Below are 26,231 nucleotides of genomic sequence, written 5' to 3' on the forward strand. Positions count from 1 at the left end.
ACTTGTTCTTGTTTTCCTGTTTCCCCTTATGCGCCCTGCTTTTTGGTCTTTTTGGTTTTGGTTTTTTTTTTTTTTCTTTTCATATTAGTTCTAGTCTTCTGCTTTCTTTGCCTCCCCCTCTGCTTTTTCTTCCATGTTAAGATGATGGGTTCGCTGTTGGATGTTTTGTGTTTCTAGTACTGGATAGACAGAGAAGGGGACGACGGTGCAAACAGAGATGGTGATGGAATTAGTGCCTGTGCGTGCAGCGTGACTGGTGAAGAATGGAATAGGCTCTTTACTGCGTGACATGAGAAGTGGTTGAAATACATGTGCCTTGGAGTAGGAATATGGTACAATTCATCAATCTTTATACAAGATGGAATAGTCCCCATCAGTCTTTATTTTCGCGTCTGCTACTCATACATGAACGCTCTATCCGCCTTTCTCCTTTTTGCCTTTTATAGCAAACCCTATTTATGAAAGCTCCCTTTTTGTGTTCCAAATCTGCGGTGTGTGTTGTACATTTTACTTTTTTTTTGATATCGTCCCGTTCCAACGCCGGTGAAAAACGTCGCCTTTTTCCCCCTCTACTTTCATTTTGCCCCTCCCCCTCTTTGCGTGTGTGTCGTCAAAAGTTTCGTCATGTGCGTGCTATTATGCGCATTTTTTTTCTCCTCTCGAGCAAAGATTCCCTGCTCTTTTTTCCTTGAAAAAGCGCTTCACCCTCCCTATTTGATGTTGTTGTTGGGCCCTCTCTGGATGTTCGTATGTGGAAATTCCAATTCGAGCGCATTGTGTCGACGGTCGAATCATGTGCAATGCAATGTCCATCTCCCATCCGGAAAAAAAAAACCCTGCTCTTGCGGTAGAGACATGGCGAGCGCCTCTCTCTCACTCTGCCCTCCCAATCTTTCTTCTCCCAGTTTTTTGCCTTATTTCTGCTTCCGCGGGCTGGTGACGTATTTCTGCATCCGGGACAGGTGGTAGTTGATCGTGTTCGCGGGGGCGGGAGGAGGAGCCGGTCCGTCCATGCACTTGCGGAGCTGGTTCTCGATTGCGGCGCATCCAGCGGCATTATAGCCTGCAGAAGCCCAGCACGCTGCGATTGGGTCAGCAAAATCCCGTAACACAATCTCAATTGAGCCTTTTAGGAGGGAGGGAGGGGTTAGCAAGAGGCGCATACCAAGGACGCTGGACATGATGGCGATGCAAGGGTTTTCGGGCTGGCGCTTGGGATTGTGGACGCGCAGCGTCTTGAGCGGGGGGAGGCGAATGGCCTTGGCGCCCCCGGACATGATGGGCGATTTGGAAGGGGGGGAGTTTTCGGGGGGGAGTCAGGCTGGAGAAGGGGGGGTTGAGGTTGTGAATCTGGAGGTTTGGAGATGCTGGTGGTTCTGAGAGAAGCATCAAATGTTTAGAAGAGGTCACGGGATGGCGCACGTGACGTGTGTTCGGCAATGTATACCTACGAAAGACTCAACTTTGCTTTGAGACGGTGATGGTGTTTGCTTTTCTTTTAGTATTGTATTTCGAAGATGTATATTTTCTCAAATACCAGTGCTGATTTTGCCGTTTCATAACAAACCATACTGCTGGAAGGTTCATGTTGTGGCAGCGCTTACTTACCCTGTGGTTGAAGCATTGAAGCTCGATATCAGAGGTAGGTACCTGGATGCTGGACATTGCGGCATGAATAAAACGCTGTAAAGGAGTGAAGCCTTCATTCTTCTCCATCAAAGAAATCAAAGATCAGCACAGTCTTTTGTATACGCTGTTGCTACCCTTATGCTACCTATATGGCGGCAAATCAACCTTCTTGGCCTCCATGGCCCTTAGCTTCGGTGCCAAGTCACATACCCTGTGCTTCAGCTTGATATCAAACAAACTATATGAAGTGCTACCAAAGTTACAAAGTTATACCTAGGTAGGTGTTAATAAACAAGAAAATGTCAATGCTGTGGACATTCATAACATTGAATTCTCGATCAGGTACATGAGATTCCGTGTACGCACCCAATGGATCGGTAAGGTTCGATGGCTCAACAAGAAACTCAGGAAACAACTACTTATATATAAATACTCATATCGCAAGTGTTACGTGAGAGACCTCGTCCTCGATAGCTCGGGATTCTCATTTCTCATTTCTGCTTCCTCCATACTCTGTTATTTCCCCGTATATGAGACCGCAGCCATCAGCATCTATTAAACGAAGCACAATGAACTACAGCAAATTCCAAACTCGTGGCCGGATATCCAAGTCTCGAGTTGGTCGGGAGGCTCGCAGCCGTCTAAATCAGGCATGTATTTTGTGGCAATATAGTTGACCGCAATGGTTAGCTGACGATTGTTCAGGAAAACCTCCAATGTTTTCTGTATTGTACCAGCATGCTATTATCACAAGGCACAGACCTAGAAGATGAATTGGAACAATCAAAAAGGTCGCTACAAGACAAGGGTTTTGAAGGACTCTGTCCACATACAGAATGCCTTTTCTTCATGGACAGAACCGAGCCTGTGCAGCAACATTTCTCCCGACGTAGGTCATGTTCACTGGCACAAAGAGCTGCCTCAGTTTTGCTAACATGATACGCAGATGTCGAGTGCCGCGAGCCCTGCCCCAAATGCTCCAAGACCTTTAAAACAGCACATGAGTTTCTATGCCATACCCAGAAATGTCTCCGCGAATGCCTTGACGAGGTAAAATTCGACCTAATGGAGCAAAAACGGCGTTTATTGTCTCATCATGTGTTGGTGGAGTTTAAAAGGGCTGTTAAATCGCATAAGCCAGTCCCCCATGGAGAATCCTCAAGTAAACCATCAAACCCCAGGATTCACGTTCCGCTCTGATAGCGAAAGTGCCACTGTGAGCAATTTGTTTGTATCCGATCAGCTTCTCTCCTCAAGTGTTTTTATGGCACTGCTTGGTCTAAAGCATCCGGAAACATGTCGCAAACTAGAACTCTGGAAGACAGCGGGTCAACTTTAGAAATGCCGAGATTACCACCAAAGTGAACTGTAGTTAGATGCATGCATCTTTAGAGCTGTGGATGGCCCTAAATGCTTTATGACAGGATATTGTTTGTTTTGCGCCAACTCGTATCATTCAAGGGTGGTGTTGGGGAGTGGGAGTGTTACGGAGTTGGGAACTGGAAGCCATAGAGACTGGGTTTGTGGGATTTGGTGGTCTGGATTGAGGTTTTTGAGTAGAGTGAGTTATTAGAATCACTGCGCGTAATGGTTATAAATTACGAGCTGATTCATTATTCCCAAGTCGGCCATGTGTCATCACCATTGTGAAAGAGACGTGTATTTGAAGAGAATTTCAGTAGTTTATTCTGTCAACAATGGCATTCCAGCTTTTTATATGCCCATATAAACGTATGAGAGAAAGTTTGGATCCACGTAAGAAATCACCTTGGCAACTTAATTGCGCCTTTTTAACTCCAACAAAATAACAATATGCACACAAAGGCATCGAAACGCAAGTGAGAGAAACAAACACGTTCTCTGCATGTGCTTTCATCATCCCACCACGTCAAACTTCTCGTCATCGCCCTCAGCCATGTCCACGTCGGCTGCTGGTCTGGACGTGAAAGCTGCCCAGCCGGTTCGAACGGGAACACTGGGCGTCTCGGTCTTGGCTGGCTGTGCGACGGGCTTAGCGGCAGGCTTTGCGGCAGGCTTTGGAGCGGGCTTTGTGGCGGGCTTTGCGGCGGGCTTTGCGGCCCTTGAGGCTCGAGGCGCTGGCTTTGCTTGCTTTACTGGGGCAGCAGGCTTCGGCGGCTCTTCTTTGACCTCCTCCTCCTCCTCCTGCTCGCCCTCTGCTTCTTCTTCTTCTTCTCCACCTTCCTCCTCTTCGCCGTCATCTTCGCCATCATCTTCGTCATCGTCATCGTCATCGTCGTCATCGTCGTCATCATCGCTAGAACCTGATCCCTCACTATCGCCCTCACTTCCCGGGTCATAGTCTTCTTCATCTTCGTCCTCATCATCTTGTAGCTGCTGCTCAGCCTCGAGTTGTGCGCGTTCCAGCTCCGTCATGCCATCTCCTTCTCCCTCGGCGGCCTCAGCATCGCCGTTTGCTGCGTCTCCATCCTTCTTCTTGGGACCCTTGTTTTCGGCCAGCTGCAGCTTCGCTTTCCTCTGTTCAGCCATGCTCCTATCTTGGAGGCCATTCATCTTGATGTAATCGTCAATCCCGCCGTAGTTTTGTTGGTCCAGCATGCCAAACTCCAGTTCCTCCGTCTTGCCATCCTCCTCAGTGAAGATTTCAACCACCATGTTGAACGTGATTTGAAGAATGTTGGTGTAGCTGATTGCAGCAATGCGATTGGTAGGGATGAAGATGAGCGGCTTCTTGAATCCCCACAGGATGCCATTTTCGAGGAGGAAGAGATAGCCGTCCTTGGAGCCCCTGAAGCCACTGACATGGACTGCCGTTTCGTTGGGTCGATGAGGTTGGCGAACCATGCTGCGGAACTTGTTTGGGTCGGCAGAGACAATCTTGACGGTACTACCGGCCGCCTGTAATCGCTTGGTCAGGGCCCAGTGGAACAGGGACTTGTATGTGTCTGATACTGCTGCGGCGGCCCCTGCTTCCGATCCTCCAATAGTTCCTTGCTTGGGGGCAGTAACGGGAACAGTGAAAACAAATGGCTCAGCGGACGGGGGAGCGCCTGTCTTGGCCGGTAAACAAGTTCCCTTGGGGAATATGATGTAGTTGTATTGCACCTGTGCCTTGTCGGGTACGGGAAGATAGAATGCATACTCTGTTGGTTTTGTCAGCTTGAAAGAGGCTTCTCGACGGTCTTTCGGAGCTTGAGGGGAGAAGACATACCAATATCTCTCCACGCATAGCTGATGCCTTGGAGGGGAGCGGTTGTCCCAGGGGCTCTGGCATATAAGTGATTCGAGGTGAAGCAAATCTCGAGCTTTTTCCTCTGCGGAACCGACACAGAAATCTCTTTGATTTCCAAGAGAACGGCCTCGTCTGCCGCATTCGACAGCACTACCTGGCTGCTCGGGCTGCCATTTGCCTGCTCTGCGCCGACTTTCCTCCGCTTCTGCGCTGGCTCGCCATTCTCTTGCAATCGTTCGTAGACGTGGTCGGCAATATCATTGAAAAGGGCAATCCGTCCAGCAGAGTCTAGGCTCTTGGTTAGCAGCTTGATTTGGGCTGGGGTCTGGCTCTGGCTCTGGCTCTGGCTCTGGCTCTGGGCCAGCAATTGATATCCATACCTGCAGCTTGGTTGATCCTGGCAATGATGTCAGGCCGAGACTGGAAGATGGCGTCGATTCGCTGCGAATTGAGTGATTGGGCCATTGTGGCGCAGCGAGGGGATTTACGGCCAGGAGGAAAGACGCTGCGATGGAGGAGAATCGATGGCAGAAACAAGTCGCGTTTGAGGCTTCAGCTTCAGAGCACCTGCTAAGTATTATTACTGCCCACTGACGCGACTTTGCAGCTGCAGCGACGTCAGGCGCTTAGTCATCCGACAGCCAGCATCCCCCGCCATAGCTACAGCTCTTGGGAGTGCTTGAGTCTCAGGCAGCAAACAAGCAAACAAGTGTCTATCAAATCTACCGTATCAAAGGCCGTGAGCGTCCCGGGTGCTCATTCTACTGCTCCATGAGCTGCAACAACTGATGATACAAATATCGATATCGCCATACCGTATTGACGAGAGAAACAAGAGAACGAGCAACTGACAAGACGCGGCAATGGCGGCGCCTTTCCCCAACCTGTACACACACCGAAAGGTTGCCGAGTCTGCCGCCAAAGCCTGCGACATTTGCTACAAGCCCAGCTCATCTGTGCTCATCACGCCTGACAAAAAGGTACCTACTCAGTCAAGATCCCCGGGCTGGTACATGGCCTAACGCGGCTGGCCTAGGACTTCTTCTACGTCTGCCCTGTCCACCTGAAGGATCGGAACTTTGCCACTCCCAAGATTGATGAGGATGCCATCAAGGCCAAGCGGGAGAAGGAATTGGCGGAGGAGAAGGACAAGCTGATGAAGGAGTACCAAGAGAAGCAGCGCAAGAAGAAGGAAAAGGAGAAAGAGAAGGACAAGGACAAGGACAAGAAGGATGGAGACAAGGATGGAGACAAGGATGGAGACAAGGACAAAGACAAAGACAAAGACAAAGACAAAGACAAAGACAAAGAAAAGAAGGAGAGCAAGGATGAGACTGAAGCAGTAAGTTGTGCCAGGATAAATGTGCTGGATGGTTCTCTAGAAGACATGCGAGTACTGACAAGATATCAGAACAAGGATGGTACAGAGACTCCGAAAGAGGAAGACGAGCCGCGCGTGTTTGAACTCAAGAGGTGTGTATTTGGACTAAGAGCTCCTTTCTCTTGCCGTTATGTCGTACTCATACCTGTTACAGTGCCTTCTATCAACAGCGTCTGCAGCGTAAACGCCAAGCCGAAGCCGCCAAAAGGGACCGCGAGAGAGCATCTCAGCCCAACTATTTCCCGTCCGTGCCAACAGAGCCACCGAGAAAGTAACCCAGGACGCGGGCCGAAGCGGATCATCGCCTTTCATCATCTTTCCCTGCAGCTTCTCTGACCAAGCTTGTCACGACAAATTTATTGTCAAAAACCGTTGCGGCACGGCTTGCCAAAGGTCATTCGCCCTTTACCACTCTGAGCGGACACAGAAAAGAGAGTTGCGACAATAGCAGAGAGCCAGATTCGGTATCACCGACGCTTTTCGGTCCACTAATATGCACACGATTAGTACATTTGTCCGCAAAATTACTATTACTCCGCATCTTGACTTCATCACTCTAAGCATGTCACATCATCTTTACTCTCAGTTGCAATATTCGTCCTCGTCAAGTCATATGTTCAGCATGGCTGAAACATAGCTCAATTGTCCGCTCTAGCGGCAGCTTTGGGCCTAAAACGGGCGGGCAAACAGGCCATGATGAGCAGATTTTTGTCAGCATCTCATTTCCAACTCCAACAGGGCCAATAATACAGATTTTAACGCAAATAATACGAGGTAGCCAATCATCAAGTCTGCTGATGAAAAGTTTCTTGTTCAGTAAAACCTGGAGAGTATGATGACGAGTGATTGATTCGGTCCCGAATCGGAGTTTGCAGTTGCCTCGCTGACATCGACTATCAAATCGGGAGCCTTGCTAACTACGGAAGCTGGTGATCGATCCGTCCGAAAGCTTACCTGTATTACGGAATAGCACTACTTGTGCAATACAGCGCATAGCTGCAGTTCGTGACAGACGGGGAGCCCTAAAGCAACATGATGGTGGCAGCTTGGCTAGTGCTTACACTTGCGGTGTCCCTACAGCTCTCCAGCTGCATCTTCTGCCACTGTGGTTCCAGGGCTGAAATTACACGCCCTCCACAAGACAAGATTCCGAAGAAAAAGAAAGAGGAAGAGGAGGGGGGTGTGGTGCGCTGTCGTCCACTGGGTTGCTCTTCTTTTCCTGCATCATATGATTGTTGATCTCCAGTGCGGTCCAAGGCGAAGTCGATCGGCGTTCTATGGGCAGAGGCTCCGAGGCGAGGCTGCGGGCGTTGGAAAATGAGCTGCAGGAGCTCCGAATATGACCGTCGGCCACCAGAAAGCAAACTCTAAAGCCTCTCGGTGCCCGATTCCCACCAGAGGGGCTTTGCGACCTGTCAATTTCAAAGCTCAGAGGGCAATCAATACCGGGTCAACGAGGCGTAGCCACCATGGAGTGGCTTCAAAGGACTCGCAGGTATGAGTACCGAAAGTGCTTGTAAGATAGTACTTGGCCCATGCGCATTACCGTCGGTCTTCGCTTATGGATGTACGGGTTACAGCCCGCGGAGACAACATCGGAGGAGTGCTGTTAGCATCCCTCCAAAAGCTCTTGTTTCCGCACATGTCTCTGAGCGAGCCCGGTCCCAGTTCCGTACGAGTATACCTGGCTGTACATCCACCAGCTCAGTCAGTCAGTCAGCGCATCTCACAATCAGACTTCATACACCCTCCCCCCCCGGCAGCCAGGCCAGACTGAAATTGAAACCCCCCGTTGCCGTGGACAGGTAGCTATGCTCATTGTGTAACCCTGCTTGGCATGCTGACATGGAGACATCGACGATGCCCTTTCCGGCTGACTCTGCATACACTGGTGCTAATGGCAGCATTAGCAGTACAGTACGATACCACTAAAGCCCAGTATTCTGGGGAGGTTTGGGATCTGCCCTTCAGTTGTCCCGCACTCCGGCGGCTGTTTCAACCATTGGCTGCCAATCTGGTGGCGGGACTTGGCGCATGCCGTCGCAACTTTTGTCCATTTACAACTTGGGCCTTGTAGCGCCTCACTAGCCAATCACCAATATCTGGGTAGCTATCCTCCATATCGGACGTCGCCTTTATTACCAAGAATCTTTGACCTCTTTTTCTCACCCTTGAGCCCTTCATCTACAGCACAGCTCGACAGGTACGGCATCCCTGAGAAGACGCAGATTTCAGGCGCCTGACAAGGCTCTTACCATCACCGCCGCCCAGCTCATGGCAGTTCAGTCAACGGCAGTGAGCACAGAAGCTCAAATACAGGAAGGGCCATGTGCCTCCATGTGCCTTTTCTAATTTACCCACTTGGTTGGTAAGAATGAGGTGGATGGATTAGCTGGCCCGTGGGTTGAGCTCGACGGATATGTTACGCGGTTCAAGCATCAGAGGAGATGGCCATGGGGGAAAGGGTCTGCAGAGATTCACGCCCTGCGAGGCCCGTGCTTGGCCTATGGCCAGCCTCTGTGTGCCGGGGAGGCGTCAATGCCGTTCTGATGGACGGGCGTGAAGACGTGACCTTGTGGAGGTGCAGCTTTTGTCCCCATAACAAAGTCCGAGCTGTCATCGATGGCAGACGATTCGGTGCTTTATTGAAAAGGCCCTGAAAGGAGAAACCTTGAGCGGCCATTTATCGGTCGGCTAATTTTCCATCTAGGAGATGGAGACGAAGATATGTCCCGGGGTTGCGGTGGGTTCCAGCCTTGAAGCTCGCAAGTATTACTAGTTTCATGCAGGCAACGATGGAAACAAGACAGACTTGAACCTCTGCAAAGGGGATCTCCTCTTGTTGTCTCTGAGTTTTTTTCCTCTTTGGGATCAAACAGATCCCTACGAGCTGGGCCAACCTACCCCCTGGATTCAGTTGGACTTGACTTGACTACCTAGGCCCCCCGTTGAAATTTGAAATTCAAGTTGCTTACGCCAGCAGGTCAGGCGACAAAGGGCCTTGGGATCGATCGCAAAAAGATGCTAAAACGGATACTGTGCCTCTAGGTTTATCCTTTCGGGCCATCGTCCAGCAATGCAATGCACCTCGCCCAGAAGATCGAGATTTCATGGGGGAGGGAAACAGGCCTAATTGCCCGCGCTGCATGGCGGATGGAACACACACACGCACACACCCCCTTCGGCCCTCCGGGGTCACCGACGATCCCAACTGCGTGGTTTCATCGGATCCTGGTGGCTTTGTAAGACGCCTCCAAGGCGAGAATGGGTTTGGGTCGTTTAGGTAATAAGCTGGCGCAAGAAGGGCTTGCTGTTAGGCCAGGTTCAACTAAGCGACCATGAGAGAATAAGCAGGCAAAAGAGAAAGTTTCTAGAAGAAGAGACAAGGATCAAGACTAGCTCAAGGGTGTCTGGAAAAATTCAAGCCGACTCCGAAGAGTACTATCGTTGCCATTGCTATATTGTCAACGGAGGGGTGCGTGCTGGCGGGTTGGAGTTCTGGGGGAGAAACCCTACTTGGTGCTAGGACTTGACGGCACATTTTTCGGAGCTGCATCGTGGGCCTGGCAATGATGAGGAAAGAAGGAAGCGAGAAGCAAGACCAGAGATGAGAGAGTTGGGATGATAATCTCACGGCTCCAGGAGCCATATTCGCCCGGGACACGGTGCTTCCGACAGGATTATCAAACAAGCGTGGCACTGGCGCTTGTTGCGTGCTTTAGCTTCACACCCAATCACGCATCGAGCTCTTTTTTTTTTTTTTTTTTTATTCTGTTGCCTGGCGCGAGTCATATGGTAATTTCGCAATTCCGGTTCCAGACCAGCAAAGACAGCGTGCGCGTGTGTGTACGAGCACTCGTATATGGAGGACAGCGATAGGAAGATCGAAAGCCTAGGGGGGCTGATAAGCAGGACAAATGAGACCCAGTCGTCAGGAGTGGGGATCAAGGCAAAAGACCCAGTTGCACCTATCCGGGTTGCGCATCAGCGTTCAAGAGAAGCCAAACTATTGGACGCTACGCTAACAGACCATGAGTACTAGGTGTTGGTTCTTTGTTTTTCCTTCTTGTGTTCGTTACAAATGCCAAGTCGTGTCGTGTCGGTCAAGTTCGGACAGCCTCGTTTCTTGTTTTCTCATCCTCATCTCGTTCCGGTGAGAGCTGGCTGGGCAACAATTGCTTGGCACCAGACAATGGCCGATTGGTGGACTCGGGACTATTGCGATTGAAGCGACAGCCGGATAGCTCCACGGCCGAGCCTTTTAGGTCTGATGTGGCGGCTGAAAGAAGCCAAAGGACGGCACTTGAGTAAGCATGGCATCAGCTCCCACTGGGCTGTGCAGGCAAAAAGCTCGCGTATTTCAACAACGCTATCCCACTGGTGCCCTCGAATTTCCTTCTTCCAGCTCCGGAGGGAGGGAGGGGCTGAGCCCATCAAAAACTGGTGCCCTTTTGGCCGGAAGTCGGGCCCGATCGGACCGCTGGCGGGCCGGGTTCTGACTCTCACATTCCTGACATCGTGTACTGTCGTAGGGCGAAGTTGCAGACACGAGGTCCAAAAGGCCGGAGGGCGGCCGACGGAATATCACGCCCGCATTGCCGGAGACTTTTTAATAGGCCTTGCTGTCTCATAAGGCTCCGTGACTTGGGGAGGGGCTAGTTCCGTGCATTTTGCATGGGCGACAAGGTATGAGCCATCATGATAGCCTCGCTCGTGCCCTGCTGGAAAGGGGATAGGGCTATTGCAGCTCTGCCGCCACGCCCCGTCGAACTTGCAACGGTGATGCGATGCGGGCGAGGGGAAACGTCAATTGCTGACGCGGGCCACTCATCTTGTCAGCTTCTAATCTGGTTGATTTGCCGGAGAATTACTGACATTTTTTTGGTCATACTGACGTCTTTTTGCTTCTGGCCTCTTTTTTTCTTTTTCGGTTTTCTGCTTCGGCTGCTTTCTGCTTCCTACTCCATCGAGCCACTTTGGATATTGTAATCACATCGTCTGATGATGGACCCCTTGTAAGCAATAGCCTAGAAGTTTGACGTCTTGGCACCCCAATGCGTACAAGTGCTGTGATGTTTTCACGGCTTTTCGTTTTCCAAGTACCATGTTCATGTCAGAGTGATTTTTAATTAAAGAAATAAATTGTAGACGAAGTAGGCGAGGCAGGCGACAGGGCAACGCTATTGTTTATTCTACGGAACCAGGGGCCGGTTTTATGCTACGGGAAAATATAGTATACAGTATAGTATGATCAAGGGACATGGTGATGCAGGACATATCGGAGGTTAAGAGGATGCTCGAGCCAAGAGCCAGGAAGGGAGAAGAGAGAGGGAGATTGGCAAAACGGAGATGACTGGAGGAGATAGTAATCACCGCTCCGGACGGCCGCCCCCTGACGATGATCCCGTTGCCCGATGCTGGTTGCTTGCTGTCTGGTTTCCTAATCACAGATTCCCGTTGCCGCCTCGGCCAGGAGGCATCCGCAGGGCAGCCCTGGACAGCTCCTCATCGACCCTCGCCTTCTGCAGCGAAAAGGCCGGATCTTCACGCGAGCCGCACGAGCACGGGAAGCCCTTCCAGTCGTACCGCCCCACGCCGGCACCGCACTTTGTGTTTGGGCACGACAGCCGGCCGCTCAGCTCGCCCTTTTCCAGCTCGGCGCGCATCCAGCTGAGGGGCTCGATGAAGAAGTGCTGGCATGGCGCTGCGGCGGCGGCGGCGGCGGCATCGTCCTTGGGCTTGTGCGGCACGATGAAGGGCGCCGTGGCCAGGATGCGGCGGCACTTTTTGCACCGGAGCTTCCTGTCCGGCGTGGGGGCCGAAGACGATGATGTCGGCGACGCTGGCGGGTTTGCCTGGGTTGCCGCCTCGTCCTCGAACCAGAGCTGCGAGGGCGCCTGTCCCACGGCGATGCTCTCCCTGGCGGCGCGCTGATACAGCCAGCGCTGGTAGATGGGCTGGGTCTCGATGTCGCCATCGGCAGGGCAGCCCATCTGCCACCAGAGGTCGAGCTGTTCCATGAAGCCCGGGTTGGGTTCGGCAAGGGGCCGCGTCTGCTTGATGAGGGCGAGCGCCGCACGGACGGGCTCGGCGACGGACTCGTCGATTTCGGGGCCGTGAAGAGACGAGGCAAGCTGCGCGCCGGCGGGGCCGGTGAAGCGGTCTGGGTACCGCCAGAGGAGGAATGCGATGAGGGCGGAGATGGAGCGAGATTTCCCGGCGGCGCAGTGGATAAAGACGCCGCCGCGTCGAGGCTGCCTGTGCGAGGGGGGGTCTGAGGCTGCCTCTTTGGAGACGTCCTTGATACTGCTGCTGCTGCTGCTGCTGCTACCGTCTAGGCTAATGCGCTCAACCGCCTTCTCTGCCGTGGCGACATCGCTGCCGGAGCTCTGGTGCTGACTTCTCCGGCTGCGGAGGCCCTCGTCGATGAACTTGACGGCCTTGGGCAGCTCAATGAGGAGGTCTTCGTCCTCGACGTCGTCAATGTCGATGAGGAGGTGCTTGAAGGGCTTGCCGTACTCGGAGAAGGGCTCGTCCTTGAAGTTTTTGAGATTGGCCGGGTTGAAGGAGACGAGGGAGAGGACGTGGGTGATTTTGCGGTCCAAGAGGGACTGAGAGCGGCGGAGGGCCCATAGACTTTTGCTCTGGTTAGCTGTGATGAACTATGATGTAGGAATATATAGGTGAGAGTGAGTGTAGTGTATATACATGTATATATATACGCTTGTATATGAACATCTTACCCTCCAACATAGAGATTGGGCACGCCCTCGACCGTGCTCAATGCCATTTCGACGATGCTCATCTCCAGGGCTTTGTGCTCCGCCAGCTCGAGCTGGTGGCCAAGCTGCTCCCTCTGGCCCTCGACAGGGGGGACGTCTGCCGGCAGCGGGGCCGGTTTATCTGAAGGCGAGGCCACGATGGGTGAGAATGACAGGCGGTTTGCAGCCTGAGAGTTGCTTGGAGATTTGAGGTTCTGGATGGATGGGTAGAGATGAGATGAGATGAGATGAGATGAGAGCTGATTCTTGTTGAATGGAGGTGTTTGTCCGTGCTGGTTGTATGGTTTCTATGCTTCTGTCCAAATGGTTGATGCAAGAGGGGAAAACTCTGCTGCTCCAACCGCTATCTGTCAGAGCTTAGCCGAGCAAAGGGCAGAGCTGGAATCAACAGACGTCAATGTATGAGATGCAAGAACAGCGGGAAATCGTGTTGAATACGTTTGAATCTGCGTGTTCGTCTGTTTGGTTCAGTTCATGAAATGAGGCAGCAATACAATACGATACAGCAAAGCGAGCTGCTGTAGCCTAGAGTTTCAACTTTTCTGTGTGTCTGTCTGCACCGCCACACTGTGAAAAGCTGCACCGCCACAATAACCCCTCCTCTGCTGGAGGTACTCCGTACTTGGTGCAGATACGCTGCTGCTCCTCAGCCTTATAGCAGGGCTGCTCAGCCTCGCCCACAGCAGAGTATGTACCTATAGCCAGTAGCATGGACCTCCATATTGTATGGAGATATTGCAGCACTGTCATCCCCCCATTTCCCGCTGGAGGCCACTGCAACTCCCCCTCCAAATGCCCTGTAGCAGCACCCGCGCACAGGCGCTACAGCGCTCTGTCGCCACCCGTCCACTGTGGTTTCACCAGCACTTTTGTGCAATATAGAGTACTTGGTCCAGGTTAGGGGCGATAACCATCTGTCTCTCTCTCTCTCTCTTCTTACACACCCTCTTGCTCATACACTAGCACAATCCGGCTCTTGAAGCGACTCGCCCCGTCATCCTCTGGAACCGGCGGTACAAGAAAATACAAGCACATACAAGCACCAGCATCTAGAAGAATTGCAATTGATGGCCTGCAAGCAAATCAATAATTGCAGGGGGTTCCATTGCAAGCCAAGCCACTAGAGCATCTCACACGCCCCTCCAATTACATACTCGAAATCCAAGCTGTGGAATCTTTCAGCGATAGTATAATTGCATCCCACTTGGACCACGCCCTTTTGCTCGCGTGCCCTGAAGAAGTTCAGTTGACAAGGGGGAATAAGTTGCTATAGTATTACTATCCTAGGGGAGAAGCTCTGTGAATAAATAATATTGACATTGATCTAATATGCCGGTAGAAAGAAAGTACATGCGTACCTCCTCATGGCTAATGCAGTACGACAGCATCATACAGCCCTCTCTCTCTCTATATTTAGCAAACAACTCTCACACAGCTCCATCCTCAATGCAACTCGATACGCATCACGCCGTCCAAGCACCGGCTCTGTAAGCGCCTTGGCCTCGAATTGCACTACATTACACTTTGTTACACACATGCACCAACCCAGACGCCTGCCGGCACGCACAGATGAAATCGCAACACCAAGGAAACGAGGGAGGGGGTGTCAAGATGCACAAGCCATAGTACGGAGTACAATAAGGCAAATTCCCAGGCAAGGGGCCTACAAATTCCTAACCGGGTAAATCGTTCGAGCTCTACTAGGTAGACGTTGGTGCTTGGACCCTTTGGTTTCTTTTGGGGCTCTCTTGGCGTGCTTCACGCCCCCTTTCTCCGATCACTTGGCAAAAACACCTACTTGTTTTTTTTTTTTCTTTTCTTTCATTCGGATGCTCCTCAGCCGTAGAATCCGTTCCATATATTTCCTAGTAGTGCTTTGTAGTTGCTTTGTCAAGACCCCCGTCCATCGTTAGTTGAACAAAACCTGGCCTTAGCAAGTAAGTTGAAAAAAAGAAAAACGAAACACGAAACACGAAGAAGACTAAAGGCAACACGAATTGCTGTCTTCATTTTGTCCTCGCTTATGCGGGTCCCGGTCTTGACTCTCGTTTTTTATCTCCGATGCATATCCATAAAATAACGGCGGAACAGCCGGTCTCCTGTTTACTAAACACATTTTTAACCATAAAAAAGGGCGTCGTTAGTTGCTCGTCGTATCAGTATCGTCAATACGGATGCTTCGTATGGTGTATAGCGTGTATGGCGTATCGTGGCCAACTCCGCAGGCAATCGGTGGGCGCCAAGCTCCGTTCTAAAGCAACATACCAAACTACCAACAATACACTCAACGATTACAGTCAAAGTGGCCAACCCCGTAGGAAATCGGTAGGCGCCCAGCCCCGTAAGCAAAACAATGCCAAGTCCACGCCCCCGAACCAAACTACCGACACTATTGTATAGGCAACTCTAATAGTGAACAACGGCCCTTTAGCCTCCTCCTCGCCTTATTACCCCAGCTGCACGGCTACAGCTCACGGAGGCTGCCGAGAATATTCATTGGACAGACCGCCTGGCTGAAACTATAACTCCTCGCGCCTTCCATGACACATGTTACGCAATTAGGCGGCCGATCGGATGGGTTTTGATGGGCACCAGTGGCATTCTTGGCAACAAAAGGTCAGCGGGCATGGAAGAGGATGATATAACGTACAAAGTAGGTAAGCACCCTAATAAACATTGATTTTCCCCCGGGAAAACAGGGCGAACTAGTAAAATGCCCAGGCGATAGACTTGGGTACTTTGCGAAAACTAATAGCCACTACGAGGATTTTAGCAGCTGCAAACTCTAAGAAAATAGGCCCAAAAGATCTTCACACGCCGGGGGATCTGCTGGGCAAACCACTGGGCTATTCTGGGGGCGTATTACCATTACCATTACCTTTACCATTACCATTACCTTTACCATTACCATTACTTGATTCATTGTTTGCTTACTCGTAAATCTTACTCGTTCAAGCAAAGTTTATGCTTGGTTTTATAGCCTCCTCTGACTTTGTCCACTTTCCTATTTCCATCAGCCACACAAACAACAATTACTCCAGGATTACTCCAGACAACCCCCCCCCCTTGCGGCGTCAAACCTCCATGCAATTCAAGTCATTCATCACAGTCACTGAACGCTCTCGAACTCCCGGAAGCTAGAACAGCACTCCAGTTGTCAGCTCCGTTAGTCCCTTGTACCCTGTACCCTGTCCAGCGGGCCAATGAGCAGCAGCTGGACTGGTACTGGGGACGTGGATATTTTCCAGCGCCACTAATTTCCGTATACGGGAATTCTCTTTTCGGCCATCCTCATCTTGCATGGGACTCAGGTCAGTGCAGGTCAGCAGCAAATCAAGCATCGGCTGCTCGTTGAAGCCAAGTTTCGCGCCGTTTGAACTTGGCAGACGCTCTTCATGGGAGGAGAAACAAGAGAAATCGCCCGTGCAAACCACGTAGCAAATCAAACCGGAATCAAGCCTCGAAAAAACCCCCCCATCTCTCAAAACTCCATGTAAGCGCCCGCTCACTTACAAAAAGCAGCCCAAAAGCAGAAACAACAAAGACAAAGCCGGTAAATTCCGTCTTCCGTCCCTCACACTGCAAAACAAAAAACAAAAAAAGAACCTAACTACCCCCAAATCTTCCTTGAAGGGCAGCTCCCTCGCGGAATTTCCTTTCTCAGCTACTCTACATGGGGGACCCTCCCCGGCCACAAACAAAAAGGGCCCGTGCCCTCTCACTCTCTGCTCTCTTTTTATCTCTGCTTCTGTCTCGCCTCTGTTCTCTGCTTACCATATGTATTTTCGTTTTTGGCATGTTTCCATCTTGGGGAGGGTTTCATCTCGTCATCACGCATCCACTTTCTCCTCGACGCTATACTCAGCTCCATGGAGGAAACAACAACTAAAAAAAAAGCAGACCAAAATAAGGCCATGCCTATTCTACTCGTACTTGCTGTACTACAAGCACGACTACGTACATAGTAGTAAGCCATCGTTCATATTCCCGCACTCCGCACCAACACCGAAGTGAAGTAGCGTCTCTCCGTCCGTCATCTTGTCATCCGTTACCTCAGCTGCTCAGATGCCGTACTGCACACACCAAGCATCGGCAAACCGCCTGGATCCACCCAAGCTTCATTGGTTACATGCATACTCACCTAGTCCTGTACGAGTACTCGTACTATATACTCAGGCTGGTACTTGCTGTACGGAGTAATACTCGTAGACATGCCAGCAGCATCTGCACTCCATCTCCATCCATACCTGCGACAAGGTGATATCCTGGGCTACTGACCGGCAGCACGACTCGTAGCAGGCAAGAGTAAGACACTTTGTAGTACAGCACAAGTATGTGCGACTCGGCCATGTCAGTTTTGGTCCAAGTATGCATAAATTTGGAGCCAGCTTATGCGCGCGTGCTTTTCGTGCGTTGAATCCTGCCGGGTTGAACATCACAGTATGAGAGACTTTTGGATGAATCGTAGTAGTATTGCCATTTATTTCCCTTTTGAAATTTTTAAAAATTTGTGCCTTGAACCCATTTCCAAGGCTTGTCTTTAAATCACTTTTCTACATGTCTAGCCTCACCCCTTTTCGGCGTTTTGTCTGCCTCGCCGTCTTCCCTTTTTCGCCGGATCCTCCTCTTCTCAAAGCCTAGTGGGCCCGTAATAGCTCTTGATGAAACCTCGTCATCCTTTGTCATACACGCCCATGGCATCAAGGCCGTACTCGTAGCAGAAGTCATCTCAAAGACGAGGCAAGGAATGAAACATCTTTCTCGCGCATGGGTGGCACCACTTTCAGGCGGCTTCCCATGCCAGAAACCCGTCCAGAGGGCATCTGTATGTCAGCTGTTCCGGTCTGATCTTGCCAATGGCGTCCCATGTCTCGTTCGCTGGCGCCGTCACACGACGGCTGGCTGAGCATCTGCTGTCCCTCCCATCTAGGCCGAGGAGGGTAGGGCTTGGGCCAGCCCGTGCCATGTATCTGGGACCAGGGTCTCACGCTTCAGCCCAACCAGAGCCCGTCCATCGTCAGCCACTTGCGTACGGCCCAACCTAGTCTGAAATTCCGCACGGGAATGGTTTGCGACGGGCTCCCACGGCCATGGGCTGCTTTGCTTAGTCCTCTGCAGCACTGCGGCAATCTGCGCATCTACGGATTTCCTTTTCCTCCAGACACAGGCGACGTCGATTGCGTCAGTAATCCTTCCTTCGCAACAGGCCAGTCGCTGTCGTCGTTTCTCTGCTGCAATTCGCTTCCGGACATGGTCATGTCGAGTCCCACAGCTGAGACGGCAATTGAGACGCGAAGCAGAGCGTCTTCATCTAGACTGCCGGCACAGAGAGAAACCGACGTCTGTCGAGACATGGTACATAGCAGACGCGGGTTGCCTGGGGAAGCCTTCCGAGATTCAGCTAGCCTGGAATTGGGCAGTGGTACTCTCGTGCTTGCACCATCAGAGAAAAGGGCAGCCCTGCGATGAGAGACCGGGAGAAGAAGATCCTGAATCCTGTGTGAGCCCGTCTTAGCGGCTGACATGGGGAGCTGCCTCTCCCTCTCTTCGCCGAATTCGGCCGCACAGGCGCAACAGAAGCATGCGCATGTCTCACCCGTCAAGGAATCAGCCGGGGGGGAGGATGCTCTACCTAGGATTCTCTGCAAGCCCAGCTGCGTGCCGTGGTTTTGTCAGCCTGACCTGCGTTGCAAATGTCCAATGGCATCTTCGGCTCAACCTCCTCCTCCCCAAGACCGTTGTTAGGCTGGCACCAATGCATTTTCACCATATTACTCTCAAGGGCACACAAAGCACCCGGTGAGTTTGCATTTGCTTTTCGGAATCACCCTACCTCCATCGGCGGGCTAAGACCATGTGTCCAAGAGTGGCGACATCGTATCCAGCAATCATGATATACCCCGGTCGTATTTCACTTGCGGAAAATCTCACACGATTTCCTCCCAATGTTGAGCCCACAAGATATTTGCGTGCTCCCTTTTTTTTTGTGCGCGCGTGTGTGTACACTGTTTTATTTTTCCTGATTTGATGACACCCAAGCGCCCAGTTATGAATCAATTGATTGTCGTAAAGTCGTTCGTTATCAACGAAAGGAAACGGAAGAGAAGGAGAAAAAAAAGCCTCGGCCAATGCGAAAAAATATTTATTTTGACTGTCAAATGCAATGCAGAGCTCCACTATATCGCCTTCCGGAGCGGGTATTCCTTTTGTTCAACAAAAAAATAAAGAGAAAAAAACTGTGTGGCTATGCCGTCTTCTTAAAGAAACAAGAAGAGCTTTATGTATAAGTATTTCGTTAAGTAAATCGTCATGAGAGCTGCGCTTCAAACGCAGCCGTCGAGAGCCAGGTTTTCACCTCGGCGAAGGGTCCTCCTCCATCAGACAGGCGTTCTCCAGCATGTTAGTCCACTTGCCGCTCGTGCCTGCGTGACTGTGCTTGAGATGCTGCCGGAAGTGGTCGGCCCTGTAGAACTTCTTGGACGAGTTGCACTCTCGGAACTTGTGCACCTCTTGAAGGTGTCGGATCCGCTCCTCCCAGTCCTGGTCAGTAGCGTGTCTTGCCTGGATACCACCGTTGAGTAAGCCGGCCCTCGCTCCAAGTCCCGATCGAGGGAACTCATCCCCACAGTAACCACACGCATCGGCCTCGCCGGGATGCGTTGTCGACTCGTGGAACGCCCGATTGTAGCCCGACAACGCGGAGCACGACCATGAATGACGGCGCACATGAAGAGAGTTCTGGTGTCGCTCGGCCTCATTCTTGTTCTTGAAGCGGTTGCCACAGAAGCTGCACTCATACTGCTTCTCGGCTTCGTGAGCACTAAAGAGGTTGAGTCAGCGCATGGGAATGATAGACATAACAAGACAGCTTATAAAAGGAAATTCGACCCCCCCAAAAAAGGCCTTTGGTGGGGGGCATATAAAAAAAGAAAACTTAGCGTATTGTTTACGTACCTCAGCTCCTCGGCTGTCTCAAACTTCTTGGGCTTTTTGGGACAGCATTCGCACATGTAGAATCCTTGGAACTTTGTGCTGTTGGACTTTTGCATGTCGGGAAGCTTCCGCGGACTGGCGCCAGACGCGGTTCGCGAATGCATAGGCGCTCTGCTGGCAACTGAGGTCTTGGGGCTTGGGTTCAAGGATGCGGGCGTGTTGTATGGAGAAGTGCATGAGGTGGGAGAGAGGGCCCCTGGTGAGACCCCACCGGGTGAGCGGTGGCCATATGAGCTAGTGGCCGGCGGGATAGAGATGAAGAAGTTGGATCGCGAAGAGGCGCTGCTCAGCATTGACGTTGCGGATTGGGGGCCGGAGGACAGACGAGGAGTGGGAGAGCCGCGGGATGCGCCTTGGCCAGACATCATGTGAAGGCCAAGATCATCCGATGCAGGGCTGGCGGCACGGCGCTTCTGACCCGCACCCGCACCTGCGTACACATCCTCAATGTGAAGTCTCTTAAGCGACGATGTCTCATCAATCTCCATGTCGTCAGCAAAGCTGCCCTGGGTGGAAGTGGCATCGTCGCTGTTGTTCCGTCTTGACCTGCCTCGTGGCGAGCGGTCTGGTTCTGAGCTGTCATAAGGAGAGCGGTGGTCAATTGGGGATCGGTGGAAGGGCGTTGAGTTGGGGGAGACGGCCGAAAAGGTGGGTGAGTCTCGGGGTTGTGATTCAAAGGGCGCGCGGCTGTGGATGGGGAGTTGGATGGGCATGTTGGGCAAGCTGGGAGCAAACCGGTCGTTCTGCAGTCCTCGTGAGAGGTCGCTCATGGGACCGCTAAGAAGCGAGCGCGGGGGTGATCTGTCCAGCGTCCGAATGGGAGTCAGCATCTTCTTCGCGCTGTCGCCGTGAAGCTCGGCTGCCGATTGGAATTGGAACTTGTTGTGGTGAAGCCAAAAGGGTTCGTTGGAGAGGGAATCGCGGGACCTGCCATTCTCAACATGTTAGTTTTTTCAAAAGGTATCCGCCAGACTTGCGCAGGTATTCAAGTTCCCACCTGTCCGTGGAAGCATAGCTCGCATAGCCCTCATCGCTGGTAATGCTTCCAGTTTCCCTTCTCTTGTAGCCAGGTCGATCATCCATGTGGCAGGGGCTCATGCTGCCGTAGCCGCTCGCAAAGGAGGAGCGACTGGCAAAGGAAGAGCCGCGAGAGTAGTCTCTCTTGTCCTTGAAGTCGTCCCGGAACTGGGTAGGTGCGTCGCCAAAGGGAAGGGTTCGTGGGGGAGGCAGAGGAGGAGGCACGTCGTCCCGCGTTTCGATACCAGGAATGGCCATTGCCGGACTTCTTGAGAAGGGAATGCCTTGGTCTCTGTATCGATTGGCTCCGTTTCCAGGCACGACGATGCTTGGGAGAGGAGCAGGGACCTCTCTATATTGCGGAGGAAAGGCCATTGTTGTGAGTTGAGGTGGGAGTTGAGAGGCTTTTCAAGTTCGGGAAGAGATGTCGAGAGAAGAAAGCAAAGGCCGAGGTGGGCCTTTGGTGTGGAATATGTGAGCAAAAGGTGTTTGCCGTTACACGCCCATTCGAGTCATGGAAACGAATTGTAGCTGACAGGAGTCAATGCGCCAGTGAAATGGCAAATCTACTGCTTCAGCCGCGGCAACGGGATCCGTCGTACGTGTCGCGTAGGCGAAGCAGGGAAGAAATGCGTAGGTGGCAATGGATTCGGAGTTTTTTTTGCGTCTTCCAGGTCCAGCTCTATGGGCCGCAAAGATGCTCCGAGGCAGTGCGTGCCTAGGTGTGGTTTGAGATGGTAGCTGAACAGGGCTGCCCAAAAACAGGAACAGACAAAGAGGCAAACGTGTAAAGGCGAATAGGATTGGAGAACGAGGATTGGAAGAATGATACACGAAGCCACTAGAGGCAAGTCGAGGGGACCAAAGACATGGGATGCCCTCGAATTATAACAAGTGGGAGGTTAGGACGACCTTTAATGTAGGGGCGAGAGGCGGGAAACCAAAAGAGAAATATCAAGCTTGGACTCCGCTGCGCTGCTCGGCCCAGCCAGAGAGACAGAGAGCAGGGTGTGTGGGTAGAAAGGCGAGCACGGCCAGGGGCGTGCAGATAGGCGACCAGCATTGAGATGGCCTCCAACAAGTGCCAATCCTGTTAGTGCGCGGGTGGTCGTTTGGCCAGAGGAGAACCAGGGACGTGGTTGGACGAGGGGCGCCGTGCGTTGGAGGGGCCATGTTTGTTTCTTGTGTCCAAAAGTAGCCTATCTTTTTTCCTTGACCCTCTCGCCTCCCTATCTTGCTATTTGTTCCCGTTTCCCCCAGCGCTGGGGTTGACACGACGAGGCCGATGGCAACGCAAAGGCACACCGACAAGGCAGCCAGCCGTTGATGGTCGTAACGGCTCTTACCATAGTCCCCTTGATACCAAGCAAAGGCCGGCCAGAGAGCGAGAAGCACCAGCCTTATTGGAGCAGAGCGGAGTAGTCGAAGGGAGGGGGAGGGGCGTATCCATGCTTCTGTTCCCTTGAGGACTTTGCAAGTGTACCAGCAACAGGGGCCAAGAGACGATGCAGAAGTGCTAGTAGTAGAAGCAGAAGTAGAAGCCGAGCGAAGAGCGTTCCCAGAGGATCGGTTGACTTGAGAGGTGCGTTGGACTGCGAGCCCCTCCCCAGGTGTACATACAGGTACAAGAAAGACTTGAGAGTCAACGGTGCTCGGGTGCGGCTGCTCTAGCACCGTCGTACAAGCCAAGTAGCAGAACGGGATGCGCGTGGGCAGCCCTGTCTTAGTGCCTTATGGTCCTTCGACCTGGGGGGGGGGGGGGGGGGGGGGGGGGTTGTATGTCCATCGCTGGGCTGTAGGGCAAGCACTGACGCTGTCTGGGAAGATGAGTGAGAGGAGAACAACACCCCAGTGGCCAGGAGGGGGCGTGTCTGATGCAGCCAGGGACTGGTAGGGTTAAGCACGGTGGTGTGCATGTATGTAGGGCCATTGATCCCACCAGTGGAGCGCCTCTTTTTTAGGCTGGGCTGTCTCTCTCAGGGCTGGACGAGGGACAAGGGGACGAGGGGGCGTCTGGCTTCGACGAGGCGTGGTCGTTGTCCAGTCCAAGTCGGCGCTAAGCAATTAAGGTAGCCAGGCAACATCCATCTCAGGTTGAGGTGAGCAGTGCGGCCCCGGTGCTGGATGCTGGTGCTGGAGCTGCTGGGAATGGATGAATGCCGCTGGTAAACTGACTGATGATGCTGGACGCTGGACATGACGGCCGCTCCACTCGTCCGCCATCCCTCCTGTACTTGCATTCTCCCCAGTCCCTCCTATCCCTATCAGTCATGGCTGCCATCACTCCTCCATGAATGCAGATTCCGGGCCCCTGGCGATGGAAGCGGCAGAAAGGGAAAGGCAACAAAAACCGGGGTCATTTGGCCTGCAGTATATACGAAGTCTGTCGCAGTGTCACTCTCAGAGCCGAACCGGAGAAGACCATATTCCTCCGGCTGGCTGGACAAGAGAGCAGCCAACTCCAGCCAGGGAGAGGGGAGGGGTGTAGGGCTCTGCCATAGCAGCCCTGCCCACAGGCGGTGCCCTCGTTGTACTTGCTCCTGTGTACTCGTGCTATGTCCGGCGCACATAGTTTCCTGCCCATGGTCACGGCCGTGTCAACAGGTTTGGCGGTGGCATTTACCTAAGGTTGGCGTCTTAGCACTGGGCTGCCAAGACTACGGACGTTGAGAAATACCAGCAGATGATGTTTCAGGCATGCCCTTGGTGAAGTATTCGTAATTAGTCGCAGTCGTCCTGACCAGCATCGCGGCCAGCTCTTACGTTAGCGATGGCCTCGGCGAACCAGTCAGCCTGCTGATTTGCGATATATGGTTCGCTGCGCTTGGGGCTCAGCTCATCCCAATGCTGGGGATTTGGAATCGCCCTGAGAGTACGGAGTACCGGGAAACGGGGCTTGGCGAGGTGAAGATGAGATGCTCGCTCAGTCGTGAGAATGCCCACGACAAGGCAGAGGCTTACGGAGACATTTGGGCTACCTGCCGGTACTGGATGCTTGTTGCAAGTTACCCGCTGCCAGTATTCTGCACTGGTATCCGGTACCGCGGGCTAGTGGGCGGGCTAGTGCGATTGTCTTAGTCAAGTGCAAGTAGTAGCAACCTACGATGGGCAAGTTCCATTGTCATCCCCAACGCGGAGAGGGTACAACGACTCGTGTAAATTCGGTTGGTGGGAAAGAGCGGCCTCGTGAGGTCGAATAGAGTAGTACCGCCCAACACCGCCTTCTATTCAAAACCGCCGCCAGCCAGTCAATCAGCCTAGCCTCACCAAGGTAAACGTCACCAACTGCCACCAGAATCTCCTCGTCTTCACCCCAATCCTGCCCAAGTCGAAAATGCCTTGGGTTGAATCAGGTCTCGGGTAGCTCATTCGCAGCATCTCCGGCATGTCGGCTCTGGGCTAGTGTGTGCTGCTGGTCAGAGTCGCTGCTAACCCCGATTTGCCCTTGCGTCAAAAGTTGGTCGACGACAAGTTCGCTTCAGCCTCTCAGACTCGAACTCCCGCCTGCGTCGCTGCAATTTCCGTGGACAGATGACCTGGGTTCTTGGATTGTGGCTTGCGAGACGTGTCAAGCTTCCGCGGTATGTCACTAAATGCTGCCTCGCAGCATGGGTTTCCAACCTGTCAAGCCGCTCAACTTCAGCTGGGCGGAGCCATGAGGCCTAGCTAATCGTGCCTGCAACAGGATTCACGCAATAATTCCGCGTTCCTCCATGGCGTCTGCGCCCTACCGGTCCGCCAACGCACGAGCTTCTGCTCCTGGGAGGGCTGAATCGCCCTAAGACTAGCTCAGAGCTCAGCTCGCCGTGCTGACTTAGCATCCTGTCCCCATGCTTTGGGCACCGAGTCACAAGCGGCGCTCCGTGCTTCCGCACAGAGACCAGCAGTTCCCTGGAGACTTTTTAGCTCTTGTGCTCCGGTACGCGTCCCAGGGAGCCACTAAGCCCATCCGAGGACATTTGGCTGATCGGCCTGTGGGATTCGGCCGCCCTTTCACGTCGCCGGATCCGACCCACGAACAGCGAGGTTTTCCTGTGCAGACGATGAAGGGAGATTCCCTGCTTAGCCCGATCAGCCTTGACATGACCCAACTCGAGGGTCTTTCAGCCATGACACCGCCTAAACCCCCCGTGCCCCTCCCTCTTCGCAAGGACCCAGCTACGGAAACTACATGGACTTGTAGTTTGCTGAAAACGAGATTCGATATGCAACTAGCTATGGATACTGCCCCGCAATTCAAGTAATAGGTATTGAACCACAAGCCGTCACTGGGCGCAAGGCGATCTGGATGTGGGCATCAGAGCCACCTGTACACCCGTGTCGTCAGCGCCTTTCTCAGCCCCAAACCAGGAGACGGGAACTGTTGAGGCTGCAGACGACAATCAACTCCCTACACCCGCTCGGCCTTGCCTGTCGTCACCGTGAAACAGGTAATTAACGTGGTGCCTGCCCAGCATGTGCCAACGGAAATACGCTCTTGGCATCGCGCCGTAGCAGGTACAGTCACGTGATGACAATGGCGAAACCGCCCTTTTCTGGTGGCTCCAAAGCCACATCTCCACATGAGACAGATTTGGGAGTGTCATCAGTTCTGAGGCACTCTCCTGGCTTTAGCCATGCCAGCTTCAGGGCTCCAAACGAACGCTTGTGCAATCTCCTTTCCGCCAGCACAAGCGATGGCCTCTTCAGGCATGGTGTGTTGGTCTTTCACGACAGGGCTTTTTTTCGGAGCCGACGACTTGTCCGTGTCAGTATGAACCGCACCAAGTTGACAACCACGATTGTCCCAGCAAGGGTAATTCAAGATGCTGACCGGGAAGTTTGAGCACCCACTAGTTGACACTCACAAGAGACACTAACCCTTTCAGCATTTGCGGTACATGATGTCGGCAATTGAAGCCATTCCGCAGACATTCCGCAAGGCGGCATACTATCTTGACGGAAGGGCGCAAGTAGGGCGAAGTAGAGCAAAGGGCAACTGTCTCCCACGGCCAATCGTCCGGAACGAGGCAACAAGATGTGCGTGAGGCGAACAAGCAAGGAGTCAATACGGCTCTTCGTATATGTCATATGTACTATGTACGCCATGGATGAGACGGGTTGCCAGCGCATGTACTCTGGGTCGCCACTCAACTGGCCCATGTACAATAGTACATAGTTAGCTGGGCTTAGCATAATATTGCCTTATGAGACGACATGAATGGGTAAGTGCATATTT

The 26,231-nt window shown here is 52.6% G+C and overlaps 6 protein-coding genes across 6 annotated transcripts; 2 read left to right on the forward strand and 4 right to left on the reverse strand.

The window, feature by feature from the left end:
• Nucleotides 1–914: 914 nt before the first annotated feature.
• On the reverse strand, nucleotides 915–1,277 carry TRIVIDRAFT_50964 (uncharacterized protein; the record flags this gene model as incomplete). Its single annotated transcript, XM_014097274.1, has 2 exons — nucleotides 915–1,081; nucleotides 1,166–1,277. The coding sequence occupies 2 exons, from the start codon at nucleotides 1,275–1,277 to the stop codon at nucleotides 915–917; spliced, it is 279 nt and encodes a 92-aa protein (XP_013952749.1).
• Nucleotides 1,278–3,504: 2,227 nt separating this feature from the next.
• Nucleotides 3,505–5,305, reverse strand: TRIVIDRAFT_59389 (uncharacterized protein; the record flags this gene model as incomplete). Its single annotated transcript, XM_014097275.1, has 4 exons — nucleotides 3,505–3,627; nucleotides 3,745–4,751; nucleotides 4,820–5,128; nucleotides 5,221–5,305. 4 exons carry the CDS (start codon nucleotides 5,303–5,305, stop codon nucleotides 3,505–3,507), a joined length of 1,524 nt encoding a protein of 507 aa, XP_013952750.1.
• A 398-nt stretch (nucleotides 5,306–5,703) lies between these two features.
• On the forward strand, nucleotides 5,704–6,496 carry TRIVIDRAFT_50884 (uncharacterized protein; the record flags this gene model as incomplete). Its single annotated transcript, XM_014097276.1, has 4 exons — nucleotides 5,704–5,820; nucleotides 5,877–6,182; nucleotides 6,270–6,313; nucleotides 6,376–6,496. The coding sequence occupies 4 exons, from the start codon at nucleotides 5,704–5,706 to the stop codon at nucleotides 6,494–6,496; spliced, it is 588 nt and encodes a 195-aa protein (XP_013952751.1).
• Nucleotides 6,497–11,665: 5,169 nt separating this feature from the next.
• TRIVIDRAFT_231685 (uncharacterized protein) lies at nucleotides 11,666–18,898 on the reverse strand (the record flags this gene model as incomplete). The annotated part of the gene is made up of 3 exons (XM_014097277.1): nucleotides 11,666–12,857; nucleotides 12,965–13,197; nucleotides 18,169–18,898. The coding sequence occupies 3 exons, from the start codon at nucleotides 18,526–18,528 to the stop codon at nucleotides 11,666–11,668; spliced, it is 1,785 nt and encodes a 594-aa protein (XP_013952752.1).
• On the forward strand, nucleotides 18,183–18,898 carry TRIVIDRAFT_187106 (uncharacterized protein; the record flags this gene model as incomplete). The annotated part of the gene is made up of 1 exon (XM_014097278.1): nucleotides 18,183–18,898. The coding sequence occupies one exon, from the start codon at nucleotides 18,585–18,587 to the stop codon at nucleotides 18,804–18,806; it is 222 nt and encodes a 73-aa protein (XP_013952753.1).
• Nucleotides 18,899–19,354: 456 nt separating this feature from the next.
• On the reverse strand, nucleotides 19,355–21,388 carry TRIVIDRAFT_124726 (uncharacterized protein; the record flags this gene model as incomplete). Its single annotated transcript, XM_014097279.2, has 3 exons — nucleotides 19,355–19,823; nucleotides 19,958–20,923; nucleotides 20,994–21,388. The coding sequence occupies 3 exons, from the start codon at nucleotides 21,386–21,388 to the stop codon at nucleotides 19,355–19,357; spliced, it is 1,830 nt and encodes a 609-aa protein (XP_013952754.1).
• Nucleotides 21,389–26,231: the final 4,843 nt, after the last annotated feature.

This window comes from Trichoderma virens, assembly GCF_000170995.1.
Source record: "Trichoderma virens Gv29-8 chromosome Unknown TRIVIscaffold_86, whole genome shotgun sequence".
NCBI classification, from domain to species: Eukaryota; Fungi; Ascomycota; class Sordariomycetes; order Hypocreales; family Hypocreaceae; genus Trichoderma; species Trichoderma virens.